Source organism: Temnothorax longispinosus, chromosome 1, assembly GCF_030848805.1.
Source record: "Temnothorax longispinosus isolate EJ_2023e chromosome 1, Tlon_JGU_v1, whole genome shotgun sequence".
NCBI lineage: Eukaryota > Metazoa > Arthropoda > Insecta > Hymenoptera > Formicidae > Temnothorax > Temnothorax longispinosus.
This window is the reverse complement of record NC_092358.1, coordinates 6,036,739-6,055,985: the sequence shown is the minus strand read 5'-3', so window position 1 is coordinate 6,055,985 and position 19,247 is coordinate 6,036,739. Positions and strand designations below refer to the sequence as shown.

The following is a 19,247-nucleotide window of genomic DNA, read 5'->3' as shown; positions in this document are numbered from 1 at the left end:
AAGAAAGCGTAGTATTGTACATCTCAAAAGAGACATTAATCTCAAACTTAAAAAAAAATTTGAAGAACGCAAATATACTTCGAAGGGATAAAAAATTATACATGACATACGGATTTATTCTTTGACTTTAAAGTTTCGCTTTTAAAGTCATCGACGTTGAAGATGACAGATTTCACCAGTTAAATTTAAAAAAACGTCTCGGCTTGTCTCATTACAAATAAGACTTTTACGTAATATGAAATACAAAGAATTACAAAGTTATAAAGTAACCGAGTTTGTGTGGGCTGCTCATCTGTAGCACTTAGGCGCGCATACGTGCTACACACGCAGCGAGATAACGTAATTGCGCATCCTATAATACCCATGAGCGTGAAAAAAGTGTGCAACGCGGAAATGCGCCTCTTGTGCCTTCCTACGTCTATTCCCTGCCCCCCTGCGGTGGCGTCTCATTGTTCACGCCTTCTCCGCGTCTTGAATTCATTTATTACCTGCGCGAATAACAAATCGCCGATATTTGTCGCGCGTAGATCCGCGCGCACATTTAATGCGCCGAGCGCGTGTCGAAGATAACGACGATTTACGTAGCCTAGATAAGTGTTTTCTGTCTCATTATACACCTGTTCTTCGCCGCGATTAACTTACTGCGTTCTCTTTTCCGACAAATTCGCACTTCGATAAGGTGTATCATTTCTTATATCTTTGATATTTTACAAAGAGAGATGTGCGCCGCACGTATATATACAATATATATTTTATTTTTATACATATATAAACAGGAATAAACAAATATTTGAATAATTACTGCAATAGTCGTGTCTTCTATGAAAAATTATTTTCCGACGCAATTGTCCATATACGAATGAGGAAAACGGATACGGGCACTTTATATCGGCAATTTGTTCTCTACGATATGGATCAAGATAAACGACTCCTTCGATTGTGCTGGCGATTTTTTGATTTGATATACGTTTCAAAAAGTGTGGATTAAGAAATCTAAGATTTGATATTGTTCAACGATATATTTCAACATATACATATATGATATATGATAAAAAAAACTATATACAGGTACTACTATATACAGGTTTATATATTATTCTTTTTACATTATTGTCTAATTATTTCCAAGATACAACGTTATCTTACAATTAGACGAATAATATAATAATAATAATATAAAAAATAATATATATAAAAATTTTCTTAAGAAACGACAAATGAATATTTCTCGCAGTCGTTTTTGTTATCGCGATATGATCGAGATGAAATTATATCTTTCTTCATCAATCTATTAACGTATAAACTTCGTAAATTATTTTTCGCCAGCGTTAAATTTATAATTTTCTGTCGCGTTTATTATTACGGAAGATTTTCAAAATCGGACTAAAGAAATTCGTAACGTTCGTTACAAGTGACATCTTCTAGAACACGGTAAAATCGTGCGACGCGATAAGCGTGCGGCAGACGTCCCAAAATCAACATTTAACCGTGTTTGTACAGTTGTACCTTGCACCGCAAAACCGCTCTTACACTGTGTGTACGAAACCTCTTTTTTTCCATTCAAAAGTTGTTAAATGGGAACGCGAGACTGCGAAGAAAATTGAAACTTCTCGTCGCTAGCAAGCAGACAGTTAGCCACCAAGGAGAAGACAATAATTTGTTTACTTTGAAGTCGCGATACATATCTGGAGATCCTGCAAAGCTTTTTGGATCAGACAGATCCCGCTGGAGGATTTTCAAAAGAAGAATGAAAATATAAAAAGCAGCTATACAATCAGAATCTAACGTGATGTCTTTGAGAAGTTTCTAGTTGCGATGTGACTATACTGAAGTATGATATGCAATTCAGCAAATTGCGATACAAAGCAACATCTGCTCATTGATTTGACACAGCATATCAAGACTTCGAATAAGATAATAAATTTATATAAAATATTATTAAGAGAAAAAGATATTCTATATCTATTATAATAAGTATTTAATGTCTGTCTAGCTGACCGCGACTTTTCAATGTTATAATTTCAATAATAACGATAACATTAACTATTCCTAACATACAAGTTAGTATTATTGTAATTATTAATTATTATTGTTAGTATTATTGTAACATTCGCCCGGAAGATAAAAATAATATCTAATATTAATGAATTACGTGTATATGTATATGTTTCAGTCAAAATAAAACTTATTTTAAAAATAAGTAATCGAAATTTGTATTGTAAAAAAACATGATAAATGTGTGAAATGCTTTATGCTTAATTCTAATCATGTTAAGGTTCGTGTTAAATTTCCCAGCCATTCAGGATATTTTCATCTCGTTATCCTTTCACCGCAGACTCGCGTCAAAAATTTGAAAACTCATGTCAGGATGAATATTTTATCATTGTACACTTTATTGCATGCTCATGAAATAAAATGACGTTCAAGCGAAATATCTCATTACTAAAGTTCAGCTCGCTCCTCAAGACGATATCTTGATATTCCGAATATATGGATTTGCGGAACGATATTGCTAATAATTCTTTTGCCAAAATTCGGCCAAAATTCCTTATCAGAATCTTTCGCGAAGTTTTCTCCTCAATTGCAACGACATCGAGTTTCAATATATGGTTCGGAGATAAGCGGATCTTGCCGCCGATGTCCATTCTTTCTCCGCAAACGAAAACGAATAAATAGATTAAAATAGAAGACCTTTATCATAATGCACTTTGGAAAGATATTTAAATATAATTTTAATAATCAAAATAAACTTAAGAAAAGTGCATATTATTTTCTTCATGCAAAATTTAAAAACGCTAAATACTAAAGATTTTTTGTATATTTCATTGCTCATCTTTCAGTTTACAAGCAGCATGAAAATTTAATTTTTTTTTCATGTTCGCAGATTAAAATCAAGATTAAAAATTCATTAGAACATTTCTTGAATATAATTATATAATTAAACGCCAAAGCGCATGTACATCCGTTAATTATTATAGCTATGAAGTGCAAATCACGCACCGATAACCTAAAATACGAAAAAATAATTACGAAGCTGTCAATCGTAAAGGAAACGTAAAACTCAAAGGGTTAATTAATTAAATTAATTAATCCTTTGTACTTTTTGAACAGTCTACCTATTCAAATAAACTGATAATAGCTTTGTCCATATTAACGTCACTGTCGTTCGCTCGAAAAATCGCATAGGTACCACTCGCCTGCGTAGTGTATACGGGGGACGAAAAAGAAAAAAAAAGGAAACGAACAGATCTGGATATATCATTTTTTTGAAACTGAAGATTCAACAGCACGGTAACATTTGAATGAAAAAGGGGAGTACAAATGAAAGGATTCGGCTGATATTCAGCTCTTTTCACGTCCATCACATCCATTCGTTATCAAGTCCCATACTACAATTAGTGTAAAAAGTAACAATTTTTCGTAATTATCGAACTATATCCGTTCCCGTTACACATACCCTGTTTTATATTAGAAAATATATTTTTTTCCCGCCCAGCAACACGCCAGATGTATTATATTTAACTATTTCCAAGCAGTATTGTGTTAATATCGTAAATATTATGGAAATATTATGCTATATATGTGTGTGTAGGTGTGCGTGTATGTTTTTAATATTTAAATGCGCTTGATTATTTTATATTATTAGTTTTTGATTTAGATTTATTATTAGAAATCTTCATACGTTCTCTTCAAAAGATGAAAGTGGTCTACGAAATATGAAGAAAAAACGCGTCTTCTCTTTTGTGCCAAGCGGGAAACACAAAGAAAGCTTTAATTAGAATGACGCGGAAAGTGCATGCGAGCCCTACGGCTATAATATCTCTCTCGCGGAAATACGCAAAATAGCAAAGGTGATTTCGCGCGCGCGTTTGTACGTCATTATGTAAACTGCATTTATTCAAAATGTTGCAGACTTCTTCCTGGGTGTTATCTCTCTTTTTTTCTCTCTTGTCTTGCTCTTAAATGTACGACGGTACTTGGAAAAAACGATGCGCGTCGACGTATCGCGCGATCCGTAACGTTATACGTTATACTCGTAATGAAATGATGCGTCGTAAAATTAATTAAGATACAATACGGTCGCGTTCGGTCTCGAAGTGTGCGACAATCTCGAGGAATAAATCATGGAAATAGAAGTATCGGTCTCTTGAGTATCGATTCCATGGCATGTAATTCGAGCACGCGACACGTTTGTCTAGCTCCTATCTGACCACACGTGTCCGTAGATATATAACGTCGCGCGAAGTAGACGACCCTTTATTAGTATAACAGAATAAGACACGCCCGTATCTTAGTGAAATGAGCTGCAACTTTGAAAATAGACATGTCATCGTTGATGACGGTTTCTGCATCGAGAGATTGCTCCATTTTTTTTCTAATCTTCTAATTGCCCTAAATATTACATTTTCATGAGTGATCTGTTATATCAGTCATTACTTTAATGCGCTGAAGAAGCTTACGTGGCATAAAAAGATGCATATATTTAACGCTTATATAAAAATCCTTTTTTATGCAGGCTAATAACTGATTCCCAGAGTTGGACTGTTATGCTAATCAGGGCAACTTATCATTTCATTCATAACAAAATTTTTCTATACATCTCAATGAACTTTTTAAAAATGACTATGTATATATGCAAATTAACATACGAATAATACGCTTCACGATATTGCCGCACTTAATATTAAAAAAAACGTTTATTTTTACGAATGACATATAACGCTTGTAAATAACAGAATATGCGATAAATACCAAATGAAAATTTTGCGAGAATCAAAATAATTGTCTTTATACACGCACCTATCAAAATGGTTAGGGTTTTTTTACATAAAAAAGTAATTTGTATCGGAAAGTTTTCTAGACTTTCTCTATAGCCATCATACACTCGCAGATTCTCAAAATGCGTATGCAACCGTGTAACGAGCGTATGTAGGAAATAATATAGGCAGATGACGCGTGTATCAAGCTCTGTTGCGCGTTAGAGAAAAAGACAAGAGCTGACGACATCGGATCAAAAAAAATTAGGGTCGCGTCGCGCGTAGGAACGACGAAGACGGTGATGCTGAACGTCGTCGCCGCGTGAGGAGGGAGGAGTTTGGAGGAGAAGGGCTATTAAATGGCACGAGAGGTCAGTGCCTCGAATCGGGGACCCCAATTGGTACAGATACATCGTGGAAGTATGAAACACCACCGGGACGGGCCGTTCACGAAGCGCTCGAGCAAGTTCCCTCGGCCCGGCGCTTTTCCTCACCTTCGTTCCAATAGCGATAAACGAAGTTTCCACATTTAACAGAGATGGAGATTTATACGTGAAAATGGTTGGGCGAGAGACAGATTCTTGAGTTAGCGAGAACTTGTGAATTATAAATCCTATCGGTATAATGATGTTTATGAGGTAGAATTTGCAGAGGGTGGCTTCTAAAGTTCTTCGATTTTGTAAGATATAAATAGATAGAGCTGTTTCTCAAGTATTTTATAAAATAAAAACGAAAAAGAGATTCGTTTTTATTTCAAGATATCCACATGGCACGTATTTTTACAAAAACGTTAGCACCGAAGGAAAAAGAAAGAGAGATGTTTTCCATAATAATTAATAAAGAATCTATTTCCTTGTTACACACGAAGCATGATTATCATGCTCCAATTATAATTAATTTTCTTTCGTCATGTACGTATTTAAAAAAAATTCCGTTATTAGAAATTAATAAAACTTAATTATATTTCTATTACTATTAAAGTTACATATCTATGTCGAATTTAAAAGAAAATATGAGATAGAATGCGCTACATGAAATAAATAAACTTTAAAAGATGCCATCATTAAAACTTTAACTTTTGTTGCGTAACTTACTGCTCATTTGCTTTGCTCATTCTTCATTCTTCATTTACTTAACCGAGGAATTCTATTAACTCATTGTCGTGTTATGCACATTAAATCTTTCTTCCTGGTTAATATTTCATCGTAATAATCATTCGCGCAGATGATTACGATCTTTGATTGAAAAAGGTGTCGCGTGTAATAATTGCAATGAAATTAAGCACCTTTTCCGCGAATCACGACTCCACATAATCGCGATCTCGATCGGCGTTCACGAAGGAATGCCATGATAAGGATCACCGTCATTCTTTTTCGTGACAGTTAGCAGAACGATGTGAGAGACTCTGCGTCTTGTATAATTTTACATCGGTCGCTCTATTTCCGCTCGTGTTGAACGTGAACTCGCGCGAGGTGCCTTTTTATATGCCTAATTTTATCGCGAGGTGGCACAAAAATACGCGTGAGTATATAAATCCGACGGATCCGACTTATCCGGCGTATCGCTTCGGACGCACGATATTATTGGCACACTTATCATAAACTGTTACATATTTCTTCACAGCTCGCATCGAGCATTTCATTGGTCGAGATGTTGATTCGCCACGATTATCTCAAGTTTAACGCCGTGACCTCTCGTGACCAGCCATCGATGACGTGACCCGTGTTGATCTCGCGGGGGTTCCTGATCGCAGGTTAAAATTATGATATATGTATTAAGTGTATTACACTGATGACTGTTGCCTGGAATAACGTCTAAAAACTGAAATGTCATAAGCTCCGTTGCGTTTCAGAGGTATGGAAGGCACACAGCGCCGCTTTTAGCATAATAATCGGGTCTTAGCGTGGCAAGAACGCATATCGCAAGGATACTACCGGAAATAAGATGAAGAGATTAAGTCAAATGCGTGAAGGTATAACAAGTTAGTTATAAAGTGATCAGTGCATGCTCTTTTACATGCACACAAAGAAGCATGCTAATTACATTGCAAAATAGCAACTCCATTTCGAATCTCCCTTCTTCACTCTTTTATTCAGGCCTATATTAAAAGGTCTAGTTACTATACAGGGCCTTCCAGGTTCCTTACGTCCCGTTGAATCTATCTTCGAACAATTCAAAGTAAACCTTTCCACATTTATCATAGCGTTTTGATAATTAAGCCTCGAATTGTCGTTTTAACAAGATAACGAAAGAGACGTAAGATTTTATATTTCGGTCAGTCTAAAATTTTAATAATTTCTAATGCCTCGTCATTTTTCTTGTTTCAACTTCAAGTATCTACTGCGACGAAACAATCGGTACATGTCGATGATCTTTACCGCGACGTTGGATCATGCATGAGTTACATGTGGATATTATTTGCCGCGTTTGCGCTAATTCGCGGCACTGCCGGCCGCTTCTCGCTCGCTCGTTCGCGAGCGCGTGTATATCCGTTCCGCGAAGCGCAACATACGTAACGAATGTGCGATACTCATTAGGAGAGTCAAGGGTACGTTACGTGAAGAGTGCGGTTACACTCCGCGCGTATGTCTGGCGCGCGTTACGTCACCGTGAAACGCGCGAGCGTCGATCGGCGCGCATGCAACACGCGACTATACTCTCCGCGTCTCTCGCAGGAAAGAAAAGAGCATATGGAAGCGCCACCGGAACACCGGAGCACGAGAATAGCTCTGATCGCGACGTCGTCGACGAATACAGAATGATCCGCGGCGACTTGCCTATAAAATGTCGAGGACGGATTTTATCATTTAAATTTAAGACGAAAATCCTTATTCAAGAATGTCATCGTTTCTAGCGACCTTTGAATATTCGACATTTAAATATCACACAGTAACAAAGATTTAAATTATAATCCCCTTAAAGTATGATTTTTTTAAATTTTTTTCTTTTCTTATAATTTGGATTCGATTTTTCCTGTCTCGTTAAAAATGTCAAAGTATCAGCAGCTTATGGATTGTGAGAACCTTATATAGGGAAATCACTATTCGAAATTTAAATTAAGATTCGCAAAAAAAGCGGCAAAAAATAATTCTTTATTTAATTCTGAAGTGAATTTAAAAAAAAAAATTCTAAACGGAAACTCGGAGATACAAGGGCATTTTAAATGTCAAAGAGAGAGTCAAGAGATAAGTTGACCAAGTTTCATTCTTCTATTAATAGAATCCCAAACCGCAAGGATTATCCTTGTTTGAGTGGACCTTCAAATTAAGCTAGAACAAAATTTTTTGACATGTAAAGATCTACGAGAGACCGTAGAAATTTGCGAATAGAGATTCGCCACGTTTCGTCCGTCGTCAATCGAACCAAGCCACCTTTTCGCTGATTTCGGGTTTCGGAGGAGCCGCGCAAACCGGCTCCGGTCGGTGGAATTCAAATTGTAAGAAGCCGTCTTGCGCTTGAACGAAACGCTCACCGAGAGTCACCGAGAAAATCGCTCCGGGCGAGAAATTCTACCGGGAGAAAGGCGGACTCGGTGCGATGTCGTGCGCCGTACAGAAGAGCGAATTGAGAAGCGCGGCTATAAAGCGCAGCCAGCACGATTCTGTCGCAATTTACAGCGAGGAAATCGCAGCCTTGCTCCAGGCAAGGTAAGTAGAGTGTTGACCACGAAGCCCGGGGGACTGACAGCTGACAGAGTACATTTTAAAAGAGGAAGACAGATATACTTTCGATACGGCGGAGTCTCGCCGGTCTATAGGATACGTCACAAGTCGCCACATAGTTTTCTCTCGACTACAGATACGCGACAAATTTGACGAGAAATCTAAGTAAGTTATATTTTATAGTTAAATAATTTAATAAATTTAATTGTATTTCGAACGCACCTCGAAACGCACTTTCCAGCAACTGCCATTTTTTTTATTTATTGATAGATACATTCTCCCGCAAGTTACAAATAATATATATAGAAAAATGATTTGTTAACAAAATACACTTTGCATTATTTCTCTCAAACCGCAATATTTTTTTTATAGTATTATTTAAAGCATATCAATCATTAATACTTATTACTTACTTTTAGGACTCTAGAATTGATATAAAAATTGAAATATTCCATAAATTAAGTTTTTCAATAGAAAAAGTTTTATTTTCTAATTGATATGGCTTATCGAAACTTTAATTTACTCCACTATAGAGACACTTCATTGCATATTACATATTGCGATAACGATGTCTTAATTCCAGCTACTTCTAAAACCTAAAGAAATTCTTCTGTAGGCGGGAGAAAGTGCGTGAGTTTTGATACATCCTGTATAGCTACGAGGCGGATACATACTATATACTCTTTCTTCGATTTAATTGCGTACAACATAAAACGGAGACCTGCCTTTAACCTTTCGAAATTGCTATCCTTTTACGATGACCTATTACTGCAATAACTAAGGGATTTATTTAACACCTCTGACTTGAAATGGCATTATTCGAACATTCTAAAATAATTTCATAGACTTTTTACTCTAAAGTACTGTATATATAATGAAATATTAATTAGTATTACGTATACGTAGTCTACACTCGGGCTACTTGAATACATTACTTATTATATAGTTAACATTCGATAATCCAGATATTTGAAAAATTACGATATACTCTTTATAGTACATAAACATCTATCTCATTTGGCATTTCTGACTCTTTCCCTAAAAATTTTAGAGATTTCTTAGTACATTTTATAAAAAATCCAAATAATATAAAAAATACAAGTGTCTACTTCGTTTTCTCTCTATATACATATGTAAAAATTGATCTTAATTTTGTTACTTAAATTGGAATCGCGATTTGAGTTCTAATCCCTTTCGATAAAATCAGATTTTCGAAATAAATCGTATAAAAATTCCACTTGTTTTTCCTTCCAAAAAAAAAATGTCTCAATGTAAAGTGTGGTGCAAGAGTGTGTTAAACGTCATCTCGAAACGGTTCGAGAAATTGACGAATGGAGGAATTCCGATGGCAACTTTTACCGGTCTCGATCCGCACCGGTCCCAAAAGTAGGCGGAGCAGCAGATGATCTCGAGATGACGATATTGGCAACGTGGTAGCGTTGCAGGGCCGCACACGGAGGCTGAAGCGAAAAAGGAAAGAAAGATAGACAGATAGAACGAGAGAGAGGAGGAGGAAAGATGAGAAATCGAGGAGAGAGTAGCTGGAAGAGAGAATGATTGGCGAAGGAGAGACGCGGCAACGACGCCCCGGTCGTTGCAGTTTCGTGCAAAAATAACACGGAAAGCTTCCTTTAAACTCAACCGAGCACGTCTGTAACTGAAAATACACATCGCGCATGGAGAATGCGACAAAGTAGAGGAAAGGAATTTTGAGACCACGATGGATGTTCAAAAATATAAGACGAGAATGCTCACACAATGTGGATTCGTAAAGACTTTTGTTTCCGATCGGGGGAATAAAAGCTTCAGGGATTTCCTAAATAATTCAGGGATATCGACGCTAAGAAAGTGATTTATCCGCGGCGTTTTCAATTTAAATTTTTTAATAACAAATCACTTTTATGGATTTTAACTTAGAACTTAGCGCGTTGATAAAATATTTGACAAGCTCGCGCGGGGGGGGGGGGAAGAATCGATTGAATTTTTGCTGAGCAAAAATCGAGTCCGAATTTTTGAAAATCTACGTTCGCAAATTTTTGATCCTCTGATCCGGTTACATAGTGTATGACGCGGATGCAAGTCATTTTCGAAATATGTTGGACTGCCCGCCGGTGATTCACGCTAATTGCGCCGTTAACCCTTGCTTAATGACTGCGCGGTAAAACGCGCGCTTTTCCATGGAAAAACGGAGCTGCGAGCGAGTTTTTCGCTCCGCCGGTTATAGCACTTTGTGCTCGCTTGCGATTTTGCATGATTTACGCTTCCGCTAATTCATTCACGCGGCGCGGGGGGAGATTAGACGATACACGCATCCCGAATCAAGCTAAATGTTTTACAATGAGGAACTTTATTCACGATTGTCCGATCAACGTACAATTTATTCAAGGAACAGAGTCTCTTCTAATTATACAATAATATACAATAATATACAATTATACAATAATTTTAGGAATGTTTATTTATTTCAGAATACAACTTTTTTCGATACATCTCTCAATAGATGTATCTCTTTTTAATTTTACTTCTTATTTTATATTTTATTTTGTATCTCATTTTCGAAAAAACGAACGTTCCTTACTAATTGTTCTCCTGGATTCTAACTTCTTATATTAATTAACGATAGCATAGAGCAGTAATTAATTAGGTAATTATTATCACTTAATTTTTTATGCTATTTACTGCGGAAATATTATGTTACTTTACTGAGATTAAGTTTTTTTTAAAATGATGTTATACATCAGATAATACGCAAAGTCTAGTATGTGCTTCGTTCCGTAGGATGATTCGCAATCAATCCTTCGAGTCGGCCCGACGGAAATATTAAGAAGCAGTGGCTGCTTTTCATTAAGTCGATGACGTCTCGTTAAAAGTTTTATATGGTCGATTACTGCCTTTATGCCTCGTTTCAATATATTCCAATCCATATCGGCCATTGTAATTATCAAATCAAACCGTATAGAGCCAGTAAAACTGAAGACTGCAGCATCAGTCGTATCTATTTTACGTCGCCCAATACTATCAGTTCGTCCCCATCGTCGCTTACCATTAATTACCTCCGATGTAACGCGCGATCGATACATTTGATCCCGCCTATCACTCTGCGCAGAACTGTTTCGTTTTGTTAATGCAACACGGACAACAAATATATAGATTGACATATCTGCAAAATGCACAACGAGCTTAGACGTTAAAGCGAGAGCGAAAATTCTCTTGGAAATTTCAAAACGACAACTGCCGTGAAATCTTGGCGACGAAATAGATTTCTATCGCTTTCTGACAAGCAGATGCCTATTTTATTTGAAGATCATAATCGCCTCTCTCTTTTATATTCGCACGATATATCACTGCGTTCCGTGTCGACGTGTGCTTATCGCGCTAATCGAAACAACGACGTCAGAATTACAAGGTAACTTCGCGTGAGATGGTGTCACGCAAGTGCTGTTCAGAGAAATCAGAACACCATGAAGCTATCTAGGTGCATTTATAATTTTTTTCTGAGCTCACTGATCGCTACGTAATTGGTCCTACTTAAAATATCAATTAAGTTACGGGGTTTCCTTGAAAATTCCTCATTATAACATAACGAATTTTCAATCTCAATAATTGGCATCATGATTTTTCTCCATGCATAATTCCTATATATTAAAAAATGTTAAATGAATAATGTTGTATAAGAAATTGTAAGGTTCACTAATCGCCCTCACATATCCATAACGATATCACCCTTTCATATAATATTTACACAGAAAATGACACAAATAATTTCGATATCACATCAGGCTGCTTCAGAAACTCACCTTAAATTTAATGACCATGATAATTTTAATCATAAAAAAAATGCGCCATTAAAGATAAAGTCGCGACTTCTAGGAGACACGCCGGGTATAATTCTCCTTTCCCCGAGAGGCCGGAGATAATCTGCTGAATAACGATCTCACAGAAGGATCCAGTATTCACCGCGGCGTTCCGATTTCACTGACCGGTAGTGTTCCAGTATCTACCGTGCCGTAACAGCGCGGAGATACCGCGAAGAGACGACCGGACATTTAGCCGAGTTCTCTCCGTCGCGTCGGTCGTTAAAGAGGCGCGGACCGCCTCTAATCGCCGTGGATGGATACCGACTAGCTCTGGAAGAAGACGGTAGAAAGAGCTTTGTAATGACGGGCGCCAGTCTTAAAACCAGACGGATGAGAGTAACATTTCGGCCGTTTGGTTTCATGGCTCCTCGATACTTCTTTTCTCCAGCGAGCTGCGCAAAAATGTCGAACCTGCGCCAACGCCACACTGGAGGGAAAAGGAGATCCGAACTGCTCTATTTAACGGCGCGAAGCGGTGGCTTAAGGGGCCATTTGCGCCTCTTCGCGAGAACGCGTTGCAGCACACGGCGTTGTTCGATATCAGACTATTATTACGAAAGGGCAAATTGCGCGATGAAATTCCTCGCAACGCGAGATTCGTTGCTCCGACGCGCCTCGCTCGTATAAATCCGGTGGTAATTTGTAAAGTGAATCGGACGCTTTAACTCCATCAATATGTCAAATCTCGCGACGTGCTTGTGGACTGTCAAAACCGCGAGATACAGTCGTATTCGCCGTACCGGATGTCTCGGACCTGACAAGCCGGTCTCCCTTCCCATCCACGGAGGCTGGGCCGATTCGCGCGTTAAGGATAATTCATAACGCGCCGACGAGATGTGCGTCGTCGCTGAAACGTATCGTCCACGTTATCGCGCGCGGTCTAATAAAATCCTCGATGAGCAAGGCGCGATTGCACGCCTGGTGGGAGCACCAATTATTGTGCTCGCAACGCGTTACCATAAAAATTGCAACCGTGTTACCATAAATACTGTAACTTTTCTCGCAATATAATTGACGATGTAACTAACCCGCGTCTAACATCGTAGAAAAACCTCGATAAAAGGAAATAAGAAGTGCTCCTTCCCCCCCCCCCTCAAGCTCTGCTTATTCATTAACTACATCGTTAATATCGATTAATGAGTCTCTTAACCATAATAAACACGGTGTTTCGGACTGCGTTAAAAGGGTATTCAACTACAATAACGAGCTCAACGTGCGCGGAGCCTCTCGCGCGCGATCTCCTCGCTTCCTCCGCGTCACAATCTGCCGATGACCGATGGGACGTCGACGATCCTCGAGGAGACCCGTTGAATGAAACGAGCCGTTAAACGCGCACGCAGGAATCTCTCTTTTCCTCCGCGAATTCTCAGAATCGTATCCCTGAACTTTTGTCGGGACGCCGCTTTCGCGTGTGTGCGGCACAGGAATCCGCGCATAAATAATGCACGCCGTATACGACGTTTGAGAGAGCGAAATGAGCGACGCCGATTGTCCGTCCGGTGGCGTCGATTTATGCGTGTACTTCGACCCGACGTGACGTCGACGATGATGGCCGCGCGGCAGAGCGACAGCGACGGCGGCGGCAACGCCTGCGGCCGCGGGCGATGGCGACGACGACGGCACGGCACCGCGCGCGCTGCACCGAACGAACGCGAACGGTGCGAACGGACCTTAAACTCTCCGCGTTGCATTTTGCGTCGGTATGCATTCCCGCGCGCTCGCGGGAAACACGCGCACAGGAGAAGATACAGATATCTCTCTCTCCCTTCGTCGCTCGACACCGCGCCACGTGATTGCACGCCGTCGGTCGTCGTCGTCGTCACCGTCGTCACCGCGCCGTCACCAGCCATTCTGCGCGACTTGCATCCGCAAGTTCGCAGCTGCGGCTGCGGCGGGCCCTCCCCCCCTTCCCCCTTCCCCCCGTCCGCCTCCCGTGTGGATTTTTAGCGCGGATTCTTGCCGCGCGTTTGACGCGTCGGCTCGACACACGATAATTGAGTGGCTAAGTGCCGTAGGTGCCTAACCGGCAATTTCTAATATTTCATTTAAATAACGGAGACGCGCGAGGGAAACGTGGAAGGCACATTTGTCAACTGGCACATTAGGCGCTGAAGAGTTATGAAAGGCCTTTATACCTATATTAACTATTAACCCTAGATACCTGAGAATTGCAATAACTTCCTCCGTAGCTCAACTATACGTCAAAATAACTCGAGAAATAACTTTACTGTCTTCGACTGTTGTTGCAATTGCGAATGTAGACTCTTTGACAGTATCGATTCTTTTTTTCTTTCAAGTATCACCCAAGAGTGTCTTTTCGAATATAGGTATAATAAACTGGGATTAGAAACCGTATAAGTGCCAAAGTGTCAGCAAGTTTAGAATGAAGAAAATATATTTTTCTCCTATTTTTGTTGAATCTTTTCACACTTTCCATCGAAATTGCAACGAAATAAATTTTATAAGCATAAATTGATGCATAATCAAGTAGAAAAATATTAAAATCGTTTTATATACTTTACACACAGTATATCACTTGTATAATTTCGATAAAATTTTTACTATTTTATTTATATTAAAAAAAAGATATAAATTCGATAACTGTATGGCTCTTTGGAGTGCTAAAGTGTTAGGAATTGAAAAATGATCTCGTCATCTATAAGGTCTGTTCGTGTTGCCTGTACTTTTTGCACCTAGAATCTACGCTTTATCTTTCTCCAACGCCCAATGTAGAATTTTCTCATTTTAAGTGCAGAAATTTTGAGGACGCAACGCGAACAGATCTTTCGTCAACCATGAAATGATGAAGCATAATTTAGGAAAGAATGTATCGAATGAAAAGATATAACGCCGAAAAAATATTTTCCCATTTTAAACAATTCTCTTTTTCTATTCATCATGGTTTAAAGCGTCGCCTGAATAAAATAGATTCACGCGGCAGACGTAATTTGTGAAAAAGAATTATTACACAATTTACCCACAACTCCAAGCCTCCAAGATTGAATTACTTCAAATTTGACAGCTAATTGGCGACAATATCGTAACGAAATACGTAAAACGATACATCTCGTCTATCATACGTAACGTGCAACGCCGAGCTTTATGCCAAGCCAAAAGCTCGAGCTTTATAATTATAAACACTATAATGCATTATTAACGTTTTAATTATGCGCGTGCCGCGCTAAATAGTTGAACATAAACACTCGCTTTGCAGTTCTAACATTTTGTTGAACTCATATTTGTGTGCGTTACGTTCGTTTAATGTCATTAAAAGATCAATTGTCATTTTACATGAGTTATTTTATTATTAATTAATAATTAATAACTTACAGAGGACTACCACTTGGTTTAAAATTCCGTTTCAGGCATAACAATCAGTTGTGTCTTTCCGTTTCATTATTTTTACGATGATTATTATAGTCTTTATCTTCCGTGATAGATTGTATCGTAATGAAAATACAGTATCGTAATTTTTAAAACTTATGATGTGCACATATAATCTATGTAAATAGATTCGGGTGCAGAAGAAAGAAACGCTCAATGTGTATTATCGCTTTTATCGTCTTCTGATAAGTTTATTTCTTATCATCGGCACAGAACGTAGTGCTTTTCCAAACTACTTGAGATATCAAGCGTTTCCACTAATTAAAAAAAAGTAAAATAAGAGTATGTGAGTTATATTTTCGCGGAGCAATTAATCACAAGATGTGTTGATTTTTTTTTTTTTTCGAAATCAGTATCTATACAGACTTTAATAATAATTAACATGAAATTTAATAATTAGGATAAACTAAAAATTAATCGACAAAAGGATCACAGCATATTTTTTGATCATTATATTACTGAAAGTACCAAGTTTAAAAATGCATTAATTACGAAACAGAAGCTCTTCTCAGGCGTCTCTCTGAAACGTCCGTTCGTATAATGTAATCGCGTAACGTGAATCATCAGAAATATCGTTACGTGCGCACAAATTCCAGCCGGATGAATTCTCGCGTCTAACCTTCGCACTGTCGCGTGTCACAATTGTTTCCATACGAAAACGGAAGTCTTCATACCGCTGTAAAACGTGACTCCGAGCGCGACTTGGGCTCTCGCATTCATGCCGCGCATGTTACCTCGAACTCGGTTACCCGATTCTCGTCCCGCCCGATAAAAATCGCGCGATTCTTGCATTAAATGAAACTCGGGCCGCCGCGGCCGCCACACTTTGGGAACGTGGACAGCGTTTGACGTTTTTATCGCATTTCACGTGAGTCATCGGTTTTACGAGAATTATTATATTGTATATTGCGCACTTGTTAAAAAGAAGAGTTTTGTCCGTCTCGAAAGAGCGACAAAAAAACGACAAAAAACTACTCCGAGTTGTGAGAGATCATTAAAGTGGGAATTAATGCCGGCGCGAGCTACGCGTTTCATCACAGCCATCCGATATTTTAACGATATATGCTTAGGACACACGTGTGTACGCACGTTTCTGCCCGTGCATCTCGAAATGTCTCTCGAGAAACCGAGAGATTTAACATGAAATAGCTGATGCGCGCCGCGCGTTTCTCATTGCCGTTCACGTCCCTGATCTAAGACACGTTTCGGGAAAAGCATCTCAATGTTGTGACTTAAATTAGATCTTGGCAAACCCCGTTACTCCGGCTTTGCCTCGAAGGCAAGGCGTTAAACGCAACCTCGGCGGAGAGTGTGCGACGCGAAAATTCACTTACCTTCCAACCGGCACTGCTGTTGTTGTCGCCCTTGTCCTTGAAGTAGGACACGTTCTGGACCATCCACTCGTAGATCTGCGAGAGGGTCAGCCGTTGATCGGGCGCGCTGGTTATCGCCTGAGTGATGAGGTCGGCGTAGCTCAGGTTCCCCCAGGCGTTCCTCCGCGACGAGTTCTTCTTCACCGGCAGCAGACCCTGGGCGAGTTGTCCCTGATGCGGCGGCGTACCGCTCTCGGCACCCTCCTTCGTGGCCGGCGCGTTACCTTCCACGTACCCTTCCGGCCGCGGTAACGGCCATGTGTTGGACCGCGCGCGGGTTTGCGGCTCGAATCCGGTCTCCAGATCCGGCGAGGTCGAGAACTCGAACGAGACCCCCTTTTTCTGCGCCTGCTGCTGTTGCTGTTGCTGCTGCTGCTGCTGCTGCGACGGGGTCATCGACCCCGACGCCGTGACCGGCACCGAATCCATCATGTTCGCCGGGCCGTCCTGCGAACTCCGCTGAAATTCGCGATCGTGCGCGTAACTGCCCGACGAAGATCGGTAACCGCCGACGATCGGCGGCACCGAGAAAATCCGTTCGCGCGCGCTCGACACGTCGGATTGCGTTTTGAGCCGCACTATCACTGGAGTCATGCACGTGTGTGCGTATATGTGTATGTGTGTGTGTGTGTGTGTGTATGCGCGTGCAAGCACGCGTGCCCAACGGCCTTTGTACGTTCCCGCTCGGAATGAAGGCTCGTAGACGCGCTTCGTTCGCGCCGGATTCGAGTCAGTGTGTCGCTGAGGCTACTGCTGCTCCTGCTGCTGCTGCTGCTGCTGCCGTCGCCGGCGTTGTCTCTTCACTCTTTCCCGACACTGTAGTTCTTCAGCACATCACCATCCGAAACCGGAACCGATCGGACGGGAGATCGGTTACGAGCGACGTTGACGGGCGAGACTCGGCGCGGGTCGACGCTCACGCGCGCCGGGGAGACGAAGCTCCGTGCCCGAGTGACGTTCGACGACCGGGTTCGCGGGAAGCGGATCGGTTGCGGCCGTGCTCGCGTGCGACTGTCGACGGCGGTGAACCAACTGAGGATTCCGACGGGAGCCGTTCTGCGTGCCGAAAGAGCGCGCGCGAGCGAGAGAGACGTAGGAGAGGAGCAGCGGCGGCGGGGAAGAGCGAGAGGGAAGGAGTGAGATAGTCGGACCGGAGCGCGCGAAGTGCGGCCGAGCGAAGAGACAGAGAGAGAGATAGATAGAAAGACAGAGAGAGAAAGAGAGAGAGAGAGAGAAAGAGAGGGAAACAGATAGGCGCTCGGAGCGGCGGAGAGAGGAAGCGAACCACGTGGTCAAACTGTGTTTACAAGCCGTGCCGTCCGGGGGTCACGTGGCCATGTTTTGATAGGAACTTGGCCCGCTGCATGAGCGAATGAATCTACGCTCTACGTCGTCGCTGCCGAAGGCTGCCCGGCGCGGTATCGCGGCGTGATTCGCGCGCGGCGAACACTCCTCTCCGCCTGCACGGCCGGCGGCTGGCGGCGCGATTTTCGGCAGAGACCGCCGACGCGACGCGCGACGGCGTGATCGCGATGACGGTGGTGACCTTTGGTGCCCTCGTTGCCCTTGGGAGACCGTTCCCCCTGGTATCTCTCATCGATACCCTCGCCGGGTCCTCCGCGCTGTCGCTTAGGCGCGCGCGTGTGCGAGTTCTCCTCTCGCGATCGGAGCACGGAGCAACCCGATCGCGCCTCTCGAATTCCGCGCACACGTGGGTGACGTGGGAGTCCTCACTCCTCCGGATTAGCTGTCGTCCGTTGACGGTCGCCCGCGCGTTTCCTCGGATCGACGGAAGGGAGTGAGAGAGAATCTGCGAATCGCGCGGAATGCTATCGCTCGCTTTCGTGACTCGTGAGAAACGGACGATCTCGCATGTATCGGTCAGGAAATGAAAACCTATTCACTACGTGTACAACTTGCCGGCAAGGCAGCGCGGCGCATACTGGCGAATTCCTCCGGCCGGCGCTCGGAACCGACCGAGCGAGGCCGAAGTTGCGGAGGAGCGAATTTGCGACGCCTGTCGCCGCACTTCGGCGCGCCGATCGTCCGACGCGCAGCGCGCGAGAGGAAAAGAGAGAGATCGAGAGGGTTGGGAGAGGAACGAGGAAGACAAGACCGTGAGAGTACTCTCGCGGCGAGCGGGAGAGGGAGGATGTGCACGGAGGGTACTCGAGAGTGGCGTAGCTGGTGCCGCTGGTGGGTGTCTCGACCGCC

At 41.5% G+C, this 19,247-nt stretch overlaps 1 protein-coding gene across 4 annotated transcripts in view; it reads right to left on the bottom strand.

Annotated features, from left to right (window-relative positions):
* Foxo (forkhead box, sub-group O) overlaps nucleotides 1-18,993 on the bottom strand; it is a 158,766-nt gene extending 139,773 nt beyond the window's left edge. For 3 of the 4 annotated variants that reach the window (XR_011730707.1, XR_011730713.1, XM_071769312.1), the window contains exon 1: nucleotides 16,995-18,992. Coding sequence is in view for 2 of the 4 variants with exons in the window: in XM_071769312.1 (XP_071625413.1) it covers nucleotides 16,995-17,627 (633 nt within the window). In the remaining 2 variants the exon portion in view is untranslated. Of the gene's footprint in view, nucleotides 1-16,994 lie in introns of all 4 variants that reach the window. The other variant, XM_071769327.1, reaches the window with a different exon arrangement.
* Nucleotides 18,994-19,247: the final 254 nt, after the last annotated feature.